Genomic DNA, 18,418 nt, shown 5'->3' on the forward strand with positions numbered 1-18,418 from the left:
AAACCCAAAACTGACCAACAAAAAAGAAAAATAATTACCATATCTATCATTTAAAGGAAGGAACTTGATATATATTTTTATACAAAATGTGGAAGCATACAACATTTATATTGTAATCAGTTATTCCAGGAGAAATAATGAGAGTTCATATCGCTTCAAAATATGAAACACAGCATAAACAATCCAGTCAAAGTCCAGCAAACTCCACAGAGGTGAAATTCTAAATTAATCAATTCCTTCTAAATACTGCTGTATGTTTTTGCACTGATTCATTTGAACATTCATCTTATCCCACTGCCACCAGTGCTGGACGATGATGGACCTACAAAGTGACAGTGTGTGACTTTTCTGCTATAGGGCATATTGTAATATATTGAGTGTTTTAGTGCCATATGGATGTATTCTGTGTGATCAAATAGGCCTATATTATTCACCATATTTGGAGGAAAAAAAACAAAAAACACTTGAAGCTGCTCTATAGTGCTTTCGTGGTTCTGGACATGGCATTGAGGCAATCTGATGATGACAAAGACGCTATTTTCAAAAATAAAAATGAAAATAAATGGAAATATTTTCTGTCTTTTCTGTTCTTGTGCCTTAACATAAACCATCTGAACTCAATTCATACACTGTGGAATGGACAAAGGATGACATGCACAGACACACATCCTGCATCAAGCACTTGTACTTTATGGTCGGAGGAGTAGTTGATGATGAGGAGGAGGAGGAGGAAGATGAAGAGGAATAGGAGGGAAATGAGGAGTATATGAAAAGACTAATTTCCTTTTTGTAACATTTTTTTGTAACATTTATTTATCCAGAGGAACATGCATGTTTTTGTTTTTTTTCCAGCACCACCTTGCTTCACACACACACACACACACACACACACACACACACACACACACACACACACACACATTCACATACAGCTGCCCAATACAACCACAGTCTTCTACTAGTGGCCTCTAAGCAGCTCCACTGCAGCAGTTGGGTGCTCAAGGGCACCTCGGCGGTAGCTGATGAGGGAGGAGGAGGGTGTTTTACATTCAAATCCGGTCTAACCTCTAGTCTAGGCTATCACTGCCCCAAGCTGAAGTGCTGCCTATTGTGTGAAGAGTCACTATCGGCGGTAAATACTGCTCTGGCCCTTTAAGCCGCGGCAGGAGGTGGTGATCTCAGGCAGAGGAGGGGAGGGGGGAGAGGGGAGGGGGAAAAGGGGAGGGGGGAGGGCCGCTTTGTGCGCCGCCGCGCTGCAAACTGGACGGACGCAGGAGGACTGCGCACCAACACGGGACCGTCCGGCAGCGATTCTTCTGCCCCGGAGTGAAGTTTTAACCCAAATGAACTCGTAGTGTCTCAGCGGACGGGCTTCACTTCAGCGGCTTTCCCTTCTATTCTGCGCCTCCGGGAAACTCGACTGGAATAATATATCCTGAAACTTCCCCCATCGCAAGGACTATAGCAAAGCAAGGTAACATTTCTCCATGAATGATCATTGTTTTTAGTCTGAAAATGAAATGTGATATTGTATTGTCCTATTTGCTTTAGACTTATTTAATTAGGCTATATGACGAGTTTTGATAATCTTTCGCTGTAGGCAACTTTCAGGTGTCATTGTGCAATTTTGTAAAAGCCTACTGTGTGAAGTCAGGAAACAGAGCCAGGGTGAAGTATAGTATATTAAGTAAAATCTGCATCTCATTTGAATGTCAAATCTGCTTGTGGACAATCAGCGCCTGGCAGTCTCACAGTCGGCTGTCCCATATGGAGCGAGAACAGCCCGCACAACAACGACCCCCCCCCCCCCCCCCCCCCCCCCCCATCACCCGGTTCTAGAATAAAGAACGAAAAAGACCCTCTCGTCATCGAAGTTGCTTTGTCACCACATCAGTATCAACTGAACTTCGACTTGGGTGAACTGAAAGTGAACCATAACGTTAAAATATTCACCGACGCGCGCGATTCTTTGTTACAAACTAGTTTGGAAATCCCTGGATTGCCAGATCTGGGAGATAGAGAGTTATGTGGAAATTTTCCTCACGCTGATTCCTCATCTTTTAAACGCTGGGCCACTGGGGGAACTTTACTATTTGGCCTGCTATGAGAAAGAATCGCCAGTTTTGAAGCAGGCATCCAATCTGTTTTATTTGGGCCATGAAATAGAGCAGGGCTCCCAAACTTTTTCATGCCAAGGACCTCCAAATATTAGACCACAGACTGCATTTGATTTGATTTTGTCTCAAGAGAATCCGCATCTGAGGAGAGTTTATCCTGTTAGGTATGATTTGGGAGTGAAACAGTGAAATTAAACTGTTCCTCATTTTACTGGGACGCCCTGGAACCCTCATTAAGGGCCCCCGGGGGTTCCCAGACCTCTGGAGCAGTTAATATAGCTTTTAGATCACCAGAATGGGGTTCCAGGTTGCAGAGTCCAAAATAGGTGTCCTGAATAACTGTCTCCAGCTATGGGACAGCCTGATGTGTACGCTTTAATCAGAGTGGGCCAGATGGGACTTAGAAGCATCAGTGCTCCTCAATGAGAGTTACGTAACAATACTCTGCAATGGGGAAACAAAAGCACACATGGTATTTTTTTAATGTGTTTGGACATTTACCAAAAGCTTAACAAACTACTGCTACCTCCACTCCTCTCTCTCTCTCTCTCTCTCTCTCTCTCTCTCTCTCTCTCCCTCCCCCCTCCCCCAAATTGTCAGTTTTTCCGCTTCATTAAGTCATTGTTCCTGTTTGTGTTTACAAACTTGGCACTTGGCTCTTGCGGTCATCATGTCTGATGAACTGGGTGATTTACTGTAGCATTACCATCTTAGCTAATACCTTCCCGGCTTCATTAATCATGCTCTAATTGAAGGCCGGAGTGTGCGTTTCACTTTAACTCCACTGACCATAAAGTCCGCAGCTCGGTTTTATCCCTCACACTCCTCTATGTGCAGTAATCAACCCTCCCTTCCTGTAAAAACCGTTACTCTGGACAAAAGTGTGTGGACATCTTGACTAATGGGCTTGGCTTTGTCTTTGTCTGACTCTTGCCCTCTGACACCATGGGGAGTCACACACACACACACACACACACACCATCTCACAACCAAACCCGAAAAGCCCCAAGGTCAGTGTTTGTCTTTTTGCTAGACGAAACATTTTACCCCATGCGGCACTGGTAGCTCTAATAAGATAAGGAGGCAATGGGAACAAAGTGATATTGCAGTCACAGTGACTGGAGAGATTTAGGCCAAGGTCAGACTCTGCCTGACCATTAGCATGCCTAACAGCTGCTCTGATGGAGTGGGAGTGCATTGTCACACACACATACACCCTCTCTCTCTCTCTTTGGACTTCTCTGGCCTCCCCCCCCCTGCTCTCCTGCGTCTTTCCTATGACGATGCGCTGCGTTGGCACACACACTCGCTCCAGACCTTTCAGCTCCTTCAGTTTATTGTCTCGGACTCCCCAGGGCTGCCAGACGGTTATCTCTCCATCAAGATCCATTGTGTCCTCCAGAGGCGGGGAGGGGAGGGAGAGCGTGTCTCATCTCTGACACTGTTTCTCGGGGCTCACGGCGGAGGCTATTTCAGTTCGCTCTGGAGGCTCCTGCTGCAGTGTGAAGACGCTGGCTACCTGCCCGGCTCTGACTGCTCTGAGGTCATTTCCTCACAGTCTGCATCGGAGAGAGGGGAGTGCGGCGGTGGGGTGGGGGGGTGAGGGGGGTGGGGGTGGGGGGGTCCCTCCCACTCGTTTGCAGCCTGTTTCTCATAAAAGCGCTGACTTCAGGCAATTTTGCATGCAGTGAGTTTTCAGTGGATGGCAATTAACTCCCCGGTGAATCAACAGTGAATCAACATTTTTTTTTTCTGTGGAGACGCTTTATAACTGTGAAAGCATGGAGTTTATGTTTGTGTATGCATCAGTGAATGACTGAATTAGTTAACTAGAGTCAGATGAGATAGACTATATTATGCCTGTTTTATTTGCCCATGCTTCCCATGCTTCAGGAAATGCCTATGGAAATTGTTTGCGGACTTGGCAGTCCACCCACCTTTATCCCAGGCTCCATAGGAGACTGAGATGGAATGATGGGAGAATGTCTTGACATTTGGTCTCTGAAGGGCCTTGTTACTATTACTTGGCCCGCAGAAAAGGTCACAGAATTGAGCAAAAATAACAGCACATGAGAACTCAGTTTCCACCATTTATTGATAACATGTTTAGATTTACCTGCGCAGAGCCATAACATAGATAGAAAGAATTTGAGCTGTGGACAATAATTGGTAATTGAAGAAACATGGATTATGTTGTTTTGAGAAATAACACAAACAGGGTGACATTGCCCAAAGCTCAAGGGTCATGTTTTGGTTGTCATACATACAAGAGTCCACTGAGTGACACAGACAAAAGCTGAACACTGTTCTGTGGAAGTAGTGAGTGAAGGCTATATCTGTGTGCATAATTGATTTCTGTGAAGTATTAATCACTTCACCGGTTGAAGGATGCCTCACTTTTTCAGCTGTTGATGTTGGACAGGACTGAGGCTCACGGTGAACTCCCTGCGGAGGCTTGTTTTGTCTCAGACAATTACAGGATCCACCCCGCCTGAAAAGAAAGCACAGAGGTTTTTGAACTGAAGAGCAATCATGCTGAGGATGTTTGACTTTATTCTTTGAACCCTCTTTGCGTGGAAAGCAAAAGGCACATTACTTCACTGTCTTCAGCCTTTTCACAGAATAAAATTAACTGTGAACTTTAACAAGTGAAGAGTTCAAGTCCAAAATGCTATTTATCCATTGAATATCTCTAAAATGTAGAGGATCCAATCTGTAAAAGTGCTATCATTTAGTCAACCAAGGAATGAAGTTCCTTACTGTTCCTATTCATTTTGTGATATCATTCATGTTGTAAGAGTAGGTGTTGTGTTTTTTCAAATAGTGAATATCTCATTTTGGAATGAAACTCTTCAAATGTCGCATGGGTGAGGTCTAGACTTTGTCAGTTGACTTTGCAGCTAACCCCAATGCAAACCCATCGACATTCCAGGTCCAATCGTCGCTAGGCTGTAACTCTATTACCCAAAGTGAAACCTTAGCGGAGTCTGCTACAATGGCCCCTCATGCCCTGAACTGTCCCGTTGACAACTGTATATCATGGCTCTTCCCCGAAAAGGCCCGCTTCCTCTAGTCGTCCTTTTTTTTAGCGATGACCTGTACGCACCTGGCGCTGTATTGCTCAGATGCGTGCTTGTTTTGGTTACTGTCAATGTAATGTGACCAGTGTGGTGGTAAATAACCGGTTCAGCAGGAAGCCTCATGTTCCAGTGTGGTGTAACGATGCTCCACGCTGAAATTTTCTCATCCCCTGCTTGACGAGACCAGTGGCTATCTGACTGACTGCAGGCCTCCAGAACATATGGTTCACCTTAAAAAACACGTTGCTCAGAGCAAATAATCACAATCAAAGAGTTAGTGTACATTTGTAGTATGTAATTTGCACTCTCTCAGCACCCTCCATTGCTTATGGCTGCGGGGTATTGTTTAAAGCTGTGAAACCGGTTGAGATAATGCCTTATTATCATGTCGGAGATGAGCCAACGGCAGTGAAGCTGAAGCCGGATGGGAGGCAGCTCCGTGGGTTGGTCTCGCATTCCGAAACATCATCAGCGGTTTCTGTTGGACCGAAATTCACCGGCGGAGAGCAACATTTCGTCCTCCATCAGCTGACACGCCTCCTCTGCAGATCCTCCGGAATCCTTTCTTCTAACCAGAACACACAAACATATTTTGAAACGTGTGTCATTAGCTCCATTGTGATTTCAACATGCCGGTGAGGACTTGGCAGTATGCTGACATAAGTGGCACTAACCGAACAACATTGTGTAGAAAGAGCGCTCCCTTAGAAAGCCTCACATTTTTGCTTTTATAAGCAGAATAAATTGTCATCTCTCCGTGTAATTAAACCAGAGCAACCGCAGTGCTCACGCCATTTCAAATGAATTGATAATAACCCAGCAGTAGATGTATAATTACGGCAGATTTATTGTCTCAATAGTGTAGCCTTAACTGTGTAAGTGAAACATAATATAAGAGTCAGTGGACCTGCTAGGTTTTGTTGTAGATTTCTATTGAAATCCAACATCCAAGTTCAATAGCTTCTCTGTCATCTGTGACAGCACTAACGCAGGCGGCTGTGGAAAACCTGGTTAAGCATTAACTAAGTATGATTGCATTAAGCTCTCCCCCTCCGCCCACAGTCACTGACACACTATTATTGCTTTGACAGCAGGGCCTTGCCGCTTGCTTGGTTGTGCAATATGTGAGGACCGGACACCGGCTGGGTCATATGTATTGAAAACACACATGACTGGCGGAGTGCAGCTGGCCGCTCAGGTCGGGGCTTTGGCCCGTTCACAGTTCAGCGAGCCCTCATTGTTCTGCGGCTCTGTATGGACACAGAAACAGGTGGTCTCTCTCAAGCGTACTGCCGCTGAAAAGACAAAGGAGGAATGCTGGCTCGGTCACCTCCGTGCCCATTAGAGGACAAATTCAAGCTGGGGAATCTAGTGGTGTTCATGAGATGGGGAAACAGAAACACAAAACTATTGCTTACTATCTTGGCTCTTTGTCGGTTCTTCTAATCCTGTGAGAATTACTGGCTTCTTTATGAATAAAGGCTGGATTTACAGCATCCTGCTCCAGCCTCTGGAGGACAGACCCAGGCCAGCAGTCTAGTGCTGGGAATGGAATATGGGCAAAGGTAACGATACTTTGGTAGATAAATATCGCAGCCCTTTGTCTCTTTGTATTAAGTGACTGTGAATCAGTGTGAATAGCGGGTGTCCTTATATATCATGTGGGTCAGTTCTCAGGCGCGTTGTGTGTGTGTGTGTATGTGCGTGTGCGTGTGTACTTGTCCCTTTGCATTTATTCTTGCATGTGGTTTGGGTGTGCCAGAAGGGTTTGGCTCCTATCTTACTAAACATCAGAGACACTGCTTTGTTTGTTGTTATTTCTTTCTCATTGTGCTCATTGTGACATGCAGGTTGCTCAGTTATGGTGACTTTTTGTCTGGCTGTTGGGAACAGACAGGGTGTGTGTGTATGTGTGTGTGTGTTTGAGCCGTGAGAGAGAAGCCCGATGTATCCGATTGTGACTGTGAACCACACACTCGGGGAACAGGGACAAATCTCCCCGATGATCCTTGAACCCAAACACGCCCGTCTGTCGGCAACGCGAGGCGGCTTGAGTGAAGAGCTGTTGGACTTTGAGCTTATTGGTCCCCTCGCACACATACACACACACACACACACACACACACACACACACACACTGCATACATGTAAACACGGCCACAACAGAAGGCCATCTGCATGCGCTCCCTTTGCAAACATAAGAAAGAAGAAGTTAAGTTGAGAATCTAAGTTGCTACTTCAATGCCAAATAGTAAACCATAACAGAAAGCTGACTTCAAGGAAACCAAAAGGACGATGCCTGGATGGTGGTGAGATGACACAGACTTCTAAGAGGGACTTTCCTGTCTAAATCAGGTTGTGATGCAGCTCTTTGATTCCCGAAAGCTTTCAAACATCGGGCGTGTTTATCATCGGCTTGGATCTGGGCAACAGACCCACAGCTTTTAAAAGAGCTTTGTATTATATCTGGTTTAGTCTGATGTGAGTCTGAGATGTAATCTGCTTTCCATGCTTTTGGTAATATCAGTTAGAGCTCATTTGCATGCTGCTGTCAAACCAGGCAACCCTGAAGATTTCTATTTTTGAGCTGATAAAGCTGTGCTCATGCTTATGTTTAGCCTACAGTAGATTATAGCACGTATACTGATTGACTTGGCTGGAACGATGTTGGGAATCATTTTGAGGTACCACTTATATCCAATTACACACAGGCGCCCCTCCTGCCAAACGTCCCGTCCCCACTCTGTCTCTATCTGGGCGAGGTGACAGCCCGCCGTGTGTGTAGGTGAGCTGAGATGTAACTGATCCTCGTCTGCTTAGCTGGACATTCCCTAAGAGTCACTGTGGAGAGGCCATGCACACACACACACCCGCTCACAGTATCGTCCTCACACCCAGCACTTACCAGACCCCTAGTGGATGCGGGTACATTTAGCGAGGATGCAATTATGTAAACAATGCGTGTTACGGGGACAGGAGCTGTGTACGCGTGTCAGCTTTTATCGCCGCCCTGTTTTCTCAGCTTTTTCAGCTCGTCAACTGGTGTGAGTTGGTATTATAGGGTTGAAGTGGTCATGTTTGTTGGGCTGTGTGCTCTTTGTTAGACGGTAGAGCTTTTGTCTGTGAGTGTTTTGTTGACTGCCTTTGGTGTCGTTAAAGTTAGCACCATGGGGTTTATTATCTCATCTTGTCAGTAAGGGCTCAGTGCCCCGGGCCTTTATAGCCGCTCTCTAGCCAGTGTGTTGGGCTTCGGTGGAACTACTGATAAAAGGGCAGGAGCTGTTGAGAAGTTGACACATTGCAGAAACGGTCCACACAGACACTTATCTTCCAGTCGCAGTGAAAAGCCTCCAACTGATTTCACCGCAGCATGTGTGTGTGTGTCAGTGAGCGCCCTCTCCGTGTGGAGCCTGCAGGTTGCGTGTTTGCGTGTGCACATGTGTGTTTGTGTGCCGTAACTGCTGTGTTAGCTCTTCCCTGTTTGCCACACTGTTATCTGCATATCGCCTATCTTGCTGGTGATTTGGCACATTTTTTTTCCCAAGGCCTCATTCTGAGCCACTTGTGAGCGTTCCCCATGGGCCCGCCTCTCACTCCCTCTTTTGGGGGGAAAACCAACAGCCATTATGGTAAATGAACTCCTGGGATCGGGCAAATTTTGTACACTGTCATCATGCTGTTGCACTTATTAACTAGAATGCAAACCAAGTGTGATATTGGCTGTGCGGGCATCTCTTATCCAATAGAGTGTTTTGTACTGACTCTCTTATTTAATGCAATCCTCAATAGAAACTCTGCTTTGCTCTACTGTCCAGCAGCTGTTGGAGTGTTGATTCAACTTCTTGGCTCAGATTCTGCTCTTTGATACCAGGCGAGAGTGCTGTCTGTTCGTCAGAGGCTGATGGAGAGAGGGCTTTAGTGATTAATTGGACATGCACTCGAATGCACGCGCACACACACACACAGACATCACAGTACAGTTCCCCCTCTGTCCTTACTCTGTAGGCCTAATGAGACTTTGGGTACATTTCATGCAGCAGGACTCTGTGAAAGAACTTCTGTCACCGTGTTGGCATGAATAAGCAGGGAGTGAATCCAAAGCGGTGCCACCCTCCACCACTCCTCTGAGGGCGTGTTTCTCTTCAGTACCCCCGTCTGTGCTTTTCCTTTTCAAAAGTCCCTGTGGTAATGTTGCTCCACAAGCGAAAAGGTTGTGCCCCTCCCTCCCTGGCGAGGCTCCAGGTTCCTCTCTATCGGCCCTTTAAGAGGAAGGAGAGGCCGCAACATTTTCACACAGGATATTATTCATAGATCTAGTGGAGGGGAACCTTTTTTTTTTTTTCCCAAGGCAAGCCCTCGAGAGACTTGTCATGTACGAAGGCAGATTCAACAAGTAAGAAACATGTTCATCATCCGTCTAATTGGTTCTTAGCCAGGATTCCTCTCCTCCCTCTCGGGCTGAAGCGCAGCATGGCAGCCCACCCGGTATCTGACCACACGCTTTGTCCAACCATGCAGGAGTAACAGCTTTATAAAGGGCCAGCATGACGACAGGCTGGAAACAGAGGAAAAAAAATCACTTGGAAGCCTCTCCGCTGCTGAGAGACGTTAGGATTTGTAAAGATTAAAAAACATCAATCCACATGATCACGTGGTGAGTGTGGTACATAGGTGTTACGGGGTCAGCAGTGGCAAAGCCGCGCCCAGCTAACAGGGGCTTGTGCAACACACCAGTGGAATATAAGATGGATTTGGACCATGACAGAGGAGGGATGGATGGGTGGTGGGGGTTAGGGTTTGTTTGTGTTTTTTGGGACGGGGGAGGGGTGGTGTTTGCGGTCCTGAGCTCCCGTCACACAGTGCGGAGGCCGGTTCAGGCATGCTGGCTTTATTTGTTCACGTCGAACACGTTGCCCTTAATCCTCCTGTGGTTTTGTTTCTGCCTGTGCGGCATTGGGGCCCTGGAGGTCGGTTCACTCTAGTTTACACACAAATACACACACACACACAACCACACACACACACACACACAGAGGGCCTACTGTAGTACTCCGGCAGCAGTCCTGCTGAGGTGGGTATATTTTCCCAGCTCAGCTGTCCGAACTTGTCTGGCAAAGCCTTTTTACGTGAACATGATGAGTGTTCACCATGTTGTCAACCTCTTCTGAGGATAAAGCACTCACTACACAGACCAGAGTAATGATAGCACCTCACTCCTGACCTCTGTTCACGCCCACCACGTTGCATGTGTCAGGTTACTTCATGCTGTTACCGCCATCTGTAAATCTCATGCATATTTGCACATCTGGAGACATTTCCGTATGTGTGTTCTTCTATCTGTACACATGATAATGTGAATAGTTAGCAATGCACACTCGCACATTTACTGTAAACCTGTAAATCTTTTAAAGTCTCTTATGGCGGGACATTAGGCAGCTCCAGTGCCTCTAGTTAATTCATATGTAGTGTTATTCTGAACATGTTCAGTTGTAATTATTGCCTTCAGCACACTCTCTGTCTCATTCTTATCTCAAACCATTAAAGTTTCATATAATCTAAGCTGTTTGTCTTTGGTCAGCCACATCAAGTCAGTATAGGAAGTGCTATAGTCCATAGTCCAATCGTTGCTAATCTTGTTAATTTCTCTCAGAAAATACACGCTGTGACAGTGTTGCGTAAGTGACTATACCCCCCCCCTGTGTCCCAACGGGTGTGTTCCCGGACACGCGGGTGACGAGGCCATGCGCCATCTCCTTCTTTATATTTCACTTTCTTTTGTCTGATGTTCAAGATATTTCTGACATTTGTCATACAAGGGCTAGTCAAGCGGATATGAAGTTAAACAGGAAAAACTGGTTATTTCTGTAGCAGGTAGTAAATAACAGAGAACAATGGGCAGTTTAATGCACTGTATTACTTAGAAATTTGACAATGACAGGTTGGTGCACAATTCCAGAGTGTCATATTACTTTCATTGTCCTACCTGCTACAAATTGCCACTTGTCTTGCTTTACATCTTCGACTGACATCCCTCAGATTCACTGTTTCAGATGTTACATGGTAGACAACGCATGTGGATGAGCTTGCACTCCTCGTAAACTGGATATTTCTTTAGCTGTAGGCTAAGACGTGAATTGAAGAAAATGAGTGAATGTTGTACTGCTAGGCACTTTGAGGAGCATGGGTAAATAAGTTGGCACCATACAGTGAGGTGAGATGGGAGCTTTGCTAATAAGCTCACACCAAGGCGACAGCTACAGGATGGTAGACCGCCTCAGTTTCACACATGGTTGATGAGGCCTCTGGGTTTCCTTATTCTTCACAATTATAGCCTGTTGCAAATGTGAATATGACAAGCCTTGCAGAACTTTCTCTAAATATAGAAAATTAATTGTGATAATGGCCATCGACGCCATGCTCTATTGCCACTGTAAGCCATTTTCTGTTTTCCGTCCCTGCTGCTTTGATGCACTGTGTAAGGGATTTCATGGGGAATCGACCCTGAGCACTCTGAGACTGGGCCAGAAGAAAGCATGAAGCAGCTCACTGCTTTGAGCCACTGTGACAGTCACTTTTTTGCCTCCACAACTAATTTCATAATGATACATCCTAAGCAATGAATCATGCATAACTTGCGGAGACATAAACACTATAAATGCATTTTGTTATTTAATTGTGTTTTTCTTCATGATACTACTGAGGGACATATTGGGCCTTCTACATTGTTATTTCAATGCTCTTGTGCCTCTCACCCCGTGGGAACCAGGTTTTTGGGCTCAGGGTCATGGGCCTCCCAAAGTGGTGGCAAATGAAGTTTGCCGAGTTCCTTTGTCAGAGTTGAGAACTTTCCATTCTTATGCAGCTCCATTGATTAATTGATTAGAAATCGTATTGATGCCGTAACTCCTAATTTCATTTGCACCTCAATGTTGCCAACAATAGAACAGCCCAGTCCTATTGTTAATGGTGTGAACAATGGAGGGGATTGTAGCTAGTTCAAGGTTAAACAAAACAGAGGTTTTCTTATTGCTCAGACAGAGGAGCCTGTGTGTTGCACATGATATCTTTGGATAAAATGGACAACTGAGGACTTAAAGCTGCACTAGGCAAGATTTTTATGTAAAAATACAACCATCCTATCAACCTAAAAATCACTAAGTGTTGCTGCAATAGAGAAGAGCATCCCATCCCCCCTAATTGGGCCCCCCTAGATGCGCCCTAGTTGCCCAAATTAAATTCTGGTGTTGGGTATGGAAACTTCTCTGCCCACAGAAAATGACAAATCATAACTTAAGAGTGAAATACAAACAAACAGCAGCAAGCCAGCGCTCTGTCGAGAGAAAGCTGAGCTCACCAACATTACATCCTTTGTACATCATCCTCTCACATCTCTTTGGTATCCTTTGGTTTAAAGCGATCACAGACCGGCCGGGTTGGTAAACATGAGCATGCTGTGTGCGGTTTACTGACTTCACATTACATTATTTCTAGGTATTGAATTCTTGTTGGAATCACCAATGTGCAAAGTTACCCAGTGGAGATTTAAGTATTAAGGAACCTAGTGCAGTTAGGGTTGTTCTGATGATAAAAGAATAACATAGAAAAGCTTACAAGGAGCTACAATGAGCTCTAACTTAAGTTCAAAGCCTATTAATAGTAAATGAGGAAGCATATTTTTCTTACAAATTCAATTCAAACTAGGTTCTAATAGGCAGCAATACAACCCACCAGACAATTGCTATGTTTTTTCAACTGTTGTGTAACTGGCTTCATATTATACTTGCATGGTGGCATCCACCTTTTGAATAAATGATACACTCTTTAATTTTTCAACAGAAAGACAGAGAAAATGGCATCTAAAATAAAACCAGCAAATGCATGCAGTCAGTGTATGTGTGTTGTCTAGCTGAGAGTGGATAGCCTCAGCAGTCTGGACGACATCCCCCACGCCCCGTATGCCTGTGCATCTGCTGGAAGGAGAGAGAGAAAGTAGCGTGGGATATTGCATGATGCGACCCATGGGATTACAAGAGTGAGAGCTAGCGTTGTTGTGATGTCATTCTGAGTCGGAGACTGCGGGCGACATAAGATGCTCTTAATCATTCATGGCCCTGTCGCCACTTGTCTCAGTTTGAGCTGGTGTCATGTGGCGCTTCCAGTGCTCGGTTACATAAAGCCATCGTCACTGGCTGGCACGTTGGCTGAAGCAAAAAGTCACTATTCCCAACTACAAACATGTGATATAGTGCTCATTACTTCTCCCTGTGTATAATTCTAGCTGTAACACCAACATGTCTCAACTTTACTATGTGTGTGTTTTTGTCTGGATTTTGATAGCTGTGGATAGTATGGCCTGCCTGCCTGTCCAGCTCTGTGAGCTCGTGAGCTCTGTACTGAGAGCCCGTTATGGGCCATACAGGCGGGACTGGAATCCCTGGTGACCACTTTGACTTAGGCACGATGTCTAAGTAAAGGCAAATGGCAGAGCTTTGATTTTGTGTTTTTGTAGCTGTCTAGACGCTGAAGTGAAACAGCGCTGAACACAACTGCATTTTTATGTGCCTTGGCTCAAGAGTCAAACTGACTCTTTAAACCACTGGTCTCTGGAATGTTGTTTTGAAACTGTAGAATGTACTTGACACTGCCATTCTTCATGATTTGTGTTTTAAAAAAGGACTGAAAGGTTGGAACTGAATATGACAGCACTGCCTGCGGGCTATTCTTCTTCTTTTGTAATGCACACAATAATGGGGTCTTGATGATCCTGGGGGGTTTGAAACCATTCCTCATCAAACACCAAGGGGCCCCATAAGAAATGAAATGGGCCATTTCCTAGAATGACCCAAGGTGTGAGGTTTGCACCTTTTGATATTTGAGCACCCACTGGCATCTTTTATGCTGAAGTTGAATGTTTTCTAATGACAAAGCACATCAAAAGCATTCCCCTGCTACCATGGCATTGTGGTGATTGTCTTATCGCCCTCCATGTGGCCAGGAGGAAGGGTTAATCCATCTGAATGAGGTGATCTCACCCTGTAGGGGATAAAGGACGCTCTTTCTCTCTGGCTTAGAGACAGGAAGCTCGCTGGGTAGCCAGTGGTGTGTTGCCATAGAGAAATGGAGAGCTAGAAGCGACGAGGAACATACGAGTAGTCTTGACTGGTCAGTCACAGCCTTATTTAGACAAAAGGCTGACAAATCTACCCCACATGCCATGACTCCTTGTGGCCAGGTACTACAAATGGCATATTTATTTGAATTGGGCTAATTGCATTACTGCCCATATATCGCTTAACATATTGAATCTGATTGAAAAGGATGATGTTGATACAATACAGATTGCAGAAAAAGGCGGGTTTGGCCGTTGAGTTCTGTGTGTGAAAACTGGTGACACATTGTATTCTACACTAAGCTAGCACGTATTGAAGGTGCCAGCATTTTACTGATTGTAATGCCAAGCAAAGGAAGTTATGTAATTATGGGTTTGGCTAATATTAGCTAATGAAAAATCACCCTGCATTAATCTGAACACTGTCTACTTAGGGGGACCTCCTTGATAAGTGTTTGCTCTGAGCTATAATGACATAATTCGCTGGCATTCAGTTGCTTCTATTAAGTGCTTTGGTAATGGATAGCCCTTTCCAGTTATTGTGGCCCTGGGTGTCAACTTGAACCCTTAATAGCTCCTGTTAAAGTACTATTGTTAATGCATTTACTCTATGTTAGGTCTTCTTTTGTGTAAATAGTCTTTTTTGTTGAGGGGGCAACGCATCTCCCCCATTAGGACAGGCAGAAACACTGAAGAAAGCTTGTATGAAATTGCTGAACAAACAAGATAAAACCTTGGCAATGGAAAGAGTTCAGTTCTCTACAGGGATGATCCGTCTTTTGAAAGAAGAGTAAAAAAAAAAAAAAACAGCTTTAGCTTATCATCTATCAAAACCCCCTCTGTTCTCTCTGGTGCTACAGTTGCCTCTCCAATTGAATGGGCTCTTGTCAGCGATGCAAATGTTTTCACGGGTGACGTTTCTTTGGAATATTCTTGCCTGAAGCCTCATTCATTCAGGGGGCATGCATACAGGCCTAGTGCGTGGGCTTCAGCTCCGGTTTGAAAACACTGACAATGATGGGATAGCTGTCTGGCTGCAACAATTGAAACCCTTGTTGATGTCATTTACACATGCACCTAGTGGATTGTGGCTGGCCTACTCATGGGCGTTTAAACTGCTTCTCCACGCCACTCTGTGTTTAGATCATGTTTCAAGGCCGGGGTCAGTGGTGGCTTGAGGACAGTTTGGCCCCAGCTGAACTGACCCATATCATCAGCTTACTGAGTCATAGATCATTGCGACAGGTTGAAGATCAAAGTGACTTGGGTGAAATCAAGATCAGTCGCGCAGTAAATCATGCACACCTAGTGTAGCGTTATCACTGGTTTCCTCACATTAAAGCAGCCTCACACAGTAATCTGTCACTGTGCTATCACTAGAGCTGAGGTACAACTGTATCGGGAGTTACCCATGGATGTGTGTTCAATAGAAAAGAGATATAATGAGGCTGTAATAGATAGAACAAGATATTCTCTTGGATGCCTTTAAACATCGCCTTCAAGGCTTAAGAGATGAAGGCATAAATGGAGAGAAAAATAGGAAGAGCTAGCTGTAGAGACATTTGATCTCTTGATGATAGAAGGTTTAGTGCAGAATGCAGCAGCTCTGGACTTCTGAGCTGTGCTGTAAGTTGATCCAAGCTGAAGAAATGCTGTTCCACTTTCCATTCTTTTTTCTTTATTCTTTCATTCCTCGCAGCTTGAACTGCTTGGGCTCACAGTATCCTGTGTCTTGCTGGTTATATAACAGCCAGGGGCCCAAATGGGAACTAAAGCACAGCAGTGACAGCAGACACTGCAGCCCCTCCAAAATCGGAGCAGCACAGTAACAGCCTATCAGCAGTTTTAGAAAGAGTTCAAAAATGTATCAGAAGTGCTATTGGACCAAAACATTTGAATGGTATGATGTATTGCAGTGACAAATTTCACTGGGGTTATTATTAGTGAGTTGAAGTAAAGTGAAAGTGCTGTCAACTTTATCCCAGAAAGCTTTTCAACACCATTACATAACACCCTTACAGACCTCAGAATATAAAAAGCTATTGCTAGAGTTTGGAACCGCTCAAGTGAGGCTTCGTTTCAAAGCCCTGGCAACAAAAGTTTCCATAGTTGATGCAGATCAGGACAGGAGAGAAAGGGATGAAAAGTGAATAGCTGTAGCTCACTGGAGAAGCAGTTAAAGTGGTGTTACAACTCCTGCGGAATAATTTAGCACATCAGATATCCTGTCTGATGTTATTAGTTGTTAGTTTCCACATTGCCTGCCAAGTTTCAGTGTTGGGCTTGGTTTACATAATGATGTGGCATAAATTCTCTCAATTCTTCTTCTCCACAGGCTGATCCAAGAGTAAGCTGGAACCTGAGCCTGATGCTGTTCTGGAGGACCATAATGGCTGCACACATCAAACACCTGGAATTATACTTGCTTTGACAACATCCCACACAGTTTCCATTGAACTCTGGAAGGAACTCAACTGAACTCTCACTGCATCAACTTGTGAACCAGTTTCATTTCTGTCTGTGGATTATAAGTAAGAGACTGCCATCATGCCTATCCTGAAGCAGCTGGTGTCCAACTCTAACCAGTCTAAGCGGCGGTCTCGGGCCGACCTGACTGCAGAGATGATCAGCGCTCCGTTGGGGGACTTCCGCCACACCATGCACGTGGGCCGGGGAGGAGACGCCTTTGGGGACACTTCTTTTCTCAGCACCCGGTCAGGAGAACCTCCCAGGGAGCCAGAAACCAAGGAGAGCTCCCCGGGACCCAAACCAGGGCTGCTGTCCCGCACCTTCAGAAGCAGCAAACGCTCCCAGTCAGTCAACCGGGGGGACAAGTATGACACCAATATGATGGGGCCCTCTGGTGGCTCATCCAACTATGTGAAAAACGCCATATCCCTCCCATACCTAAACGATGACGACGGTAACAGGGGCAACCAGCTACCGAAGAGTGTCTCCTCCAGCCCCATGAAGAAGCTGTCAGAGATTGACAGCAAGCCGGTAAATGGAGCAGCAGCTATGGCAACTCTGGATGTGGAGTTTGAGGAGCATAATTTTGGCGAGCTGACAGATTTGCCTCCATCGATGCCCAAGGGAAGCGGCATGAAGCACGCAGAGTCGATCATGTCCTTCCACATTGACTTGGGGCCCTCCATGCTGGGGGATATCCTGAGTGTGATGGAAAAGAAAGGCTGGGAGGAGGATGACCTAGGCTATGAGGAAGGCAAGGGCAGCGAGGGCCGCGGGTCGCCCTCCCTCAGTCCCCCCATGGAGGATGAGGAGCAGGCCCCGGTGAGGCCCCCTCGCAGCATGTACCAGCAGAAGGCCATGGTTGATCCCTACACCCCAGAGCTGCGCACCAGGAACAGCCACCACCACCTGGACAGCTGCTCTGTGTCCAGCTCCGGCTCTGCCACCCTGGAGGAGAAACCTCACAACCATCTGCATGACGGGGACACGGACAGTGCAAAGTACAGCTCGCCACGAGGGGAGGACGACAGAGATTTCTCCTTCATGGATGAGGATGATGATGAGATTCGAGTGTAACCTGGTATCGCTACCATGAACAGTCTTGGAGGACACCGAGGGAGACAAATATTGTCTATGAGTTGGAAAGCTATCACAAGCTGGGAAGGGGAGGGAAGGGATTTGGAGGCAGGGTGAAACAGGAGGGCCACATCCCCCATTACACTACTTATGGATCTATCTCAATCTCTTCGCACTTTGTTCAACTATACCTACTGCATCATAAATAAAATCCTGCAATTAAGCCTTATTCACCCTACCGTGGCCAGGAGTTGTGAGCTGTGTGTGTGTGCTAGAGTTCCAGATTGAATGGATATAAAGATGTGAGTCCCACGAGTCCATTTATTCTAGCACATAACAGAATTCCAGTGTTGACCACTGAGAGAAGCTGAGAGACGGACCGTAGAATTGAATTACTGGCTCATTCACATTTTTTTTTTGCACACAGCAACAAATTGACACTCCTAAAAGTCTTGGTTTTGCTGCATTTTGTATTTTTAGTTTTTTGGAATATCAAACTCACTTACTCGCCCCCATGTTCAAATCCTGGCCTTCTGAACGGTGCATTAAGGAGGAGGGAAAACCAC

General features: G+C 45.6%; 1 protein-coding gene across 1 annotated transcript; it reads left to right on the plus strand.

Annotated features, from left to right (window-relative positions):
* The first annotated feature begins 1,459 nt into the window (after positions 1–1,459).
* On the plus strand, positions 1,460–18,081 carry cdc42ep4b (CDC42 effector protein (Rho GTPase binding) 4b). The gene is made up of 2 exons (XM_078290745.1): positions 1,460–1,474; positions 16,642–18,081. The coding sequence occupies exon 2, from the start codon at positions 16,854–16,856 to the stop codon at positions 17,850–17,852; it is 999 nt and encodes a 332-aa protein (XP_078146871.1). The 5' UTR covers positions 1,460–1,474; positions 16,642–16,853; the 3' UTR covers positions 17,853–18,081.
* The last annotated feature ends 337 nt before the right edge of the window (positions 18,082–18,418 follow it).

Source organism: Centroberyx gerrardi, chromosome 20, assembly GCF_048128805.1.
Source record: "Centroberyx gerrardi isolate f3 chromosome 20, fCenGer3.hap1.cur.20231027, whole genome shotgun sequence".
NCBI classification, from domain to species: domain Eukaryota; kingdom Metazoa; phylum Chordata; class Actinopteri; order Beryciformes; family Berycidae; genus Centroberyx; species Centroberyx gerrardi.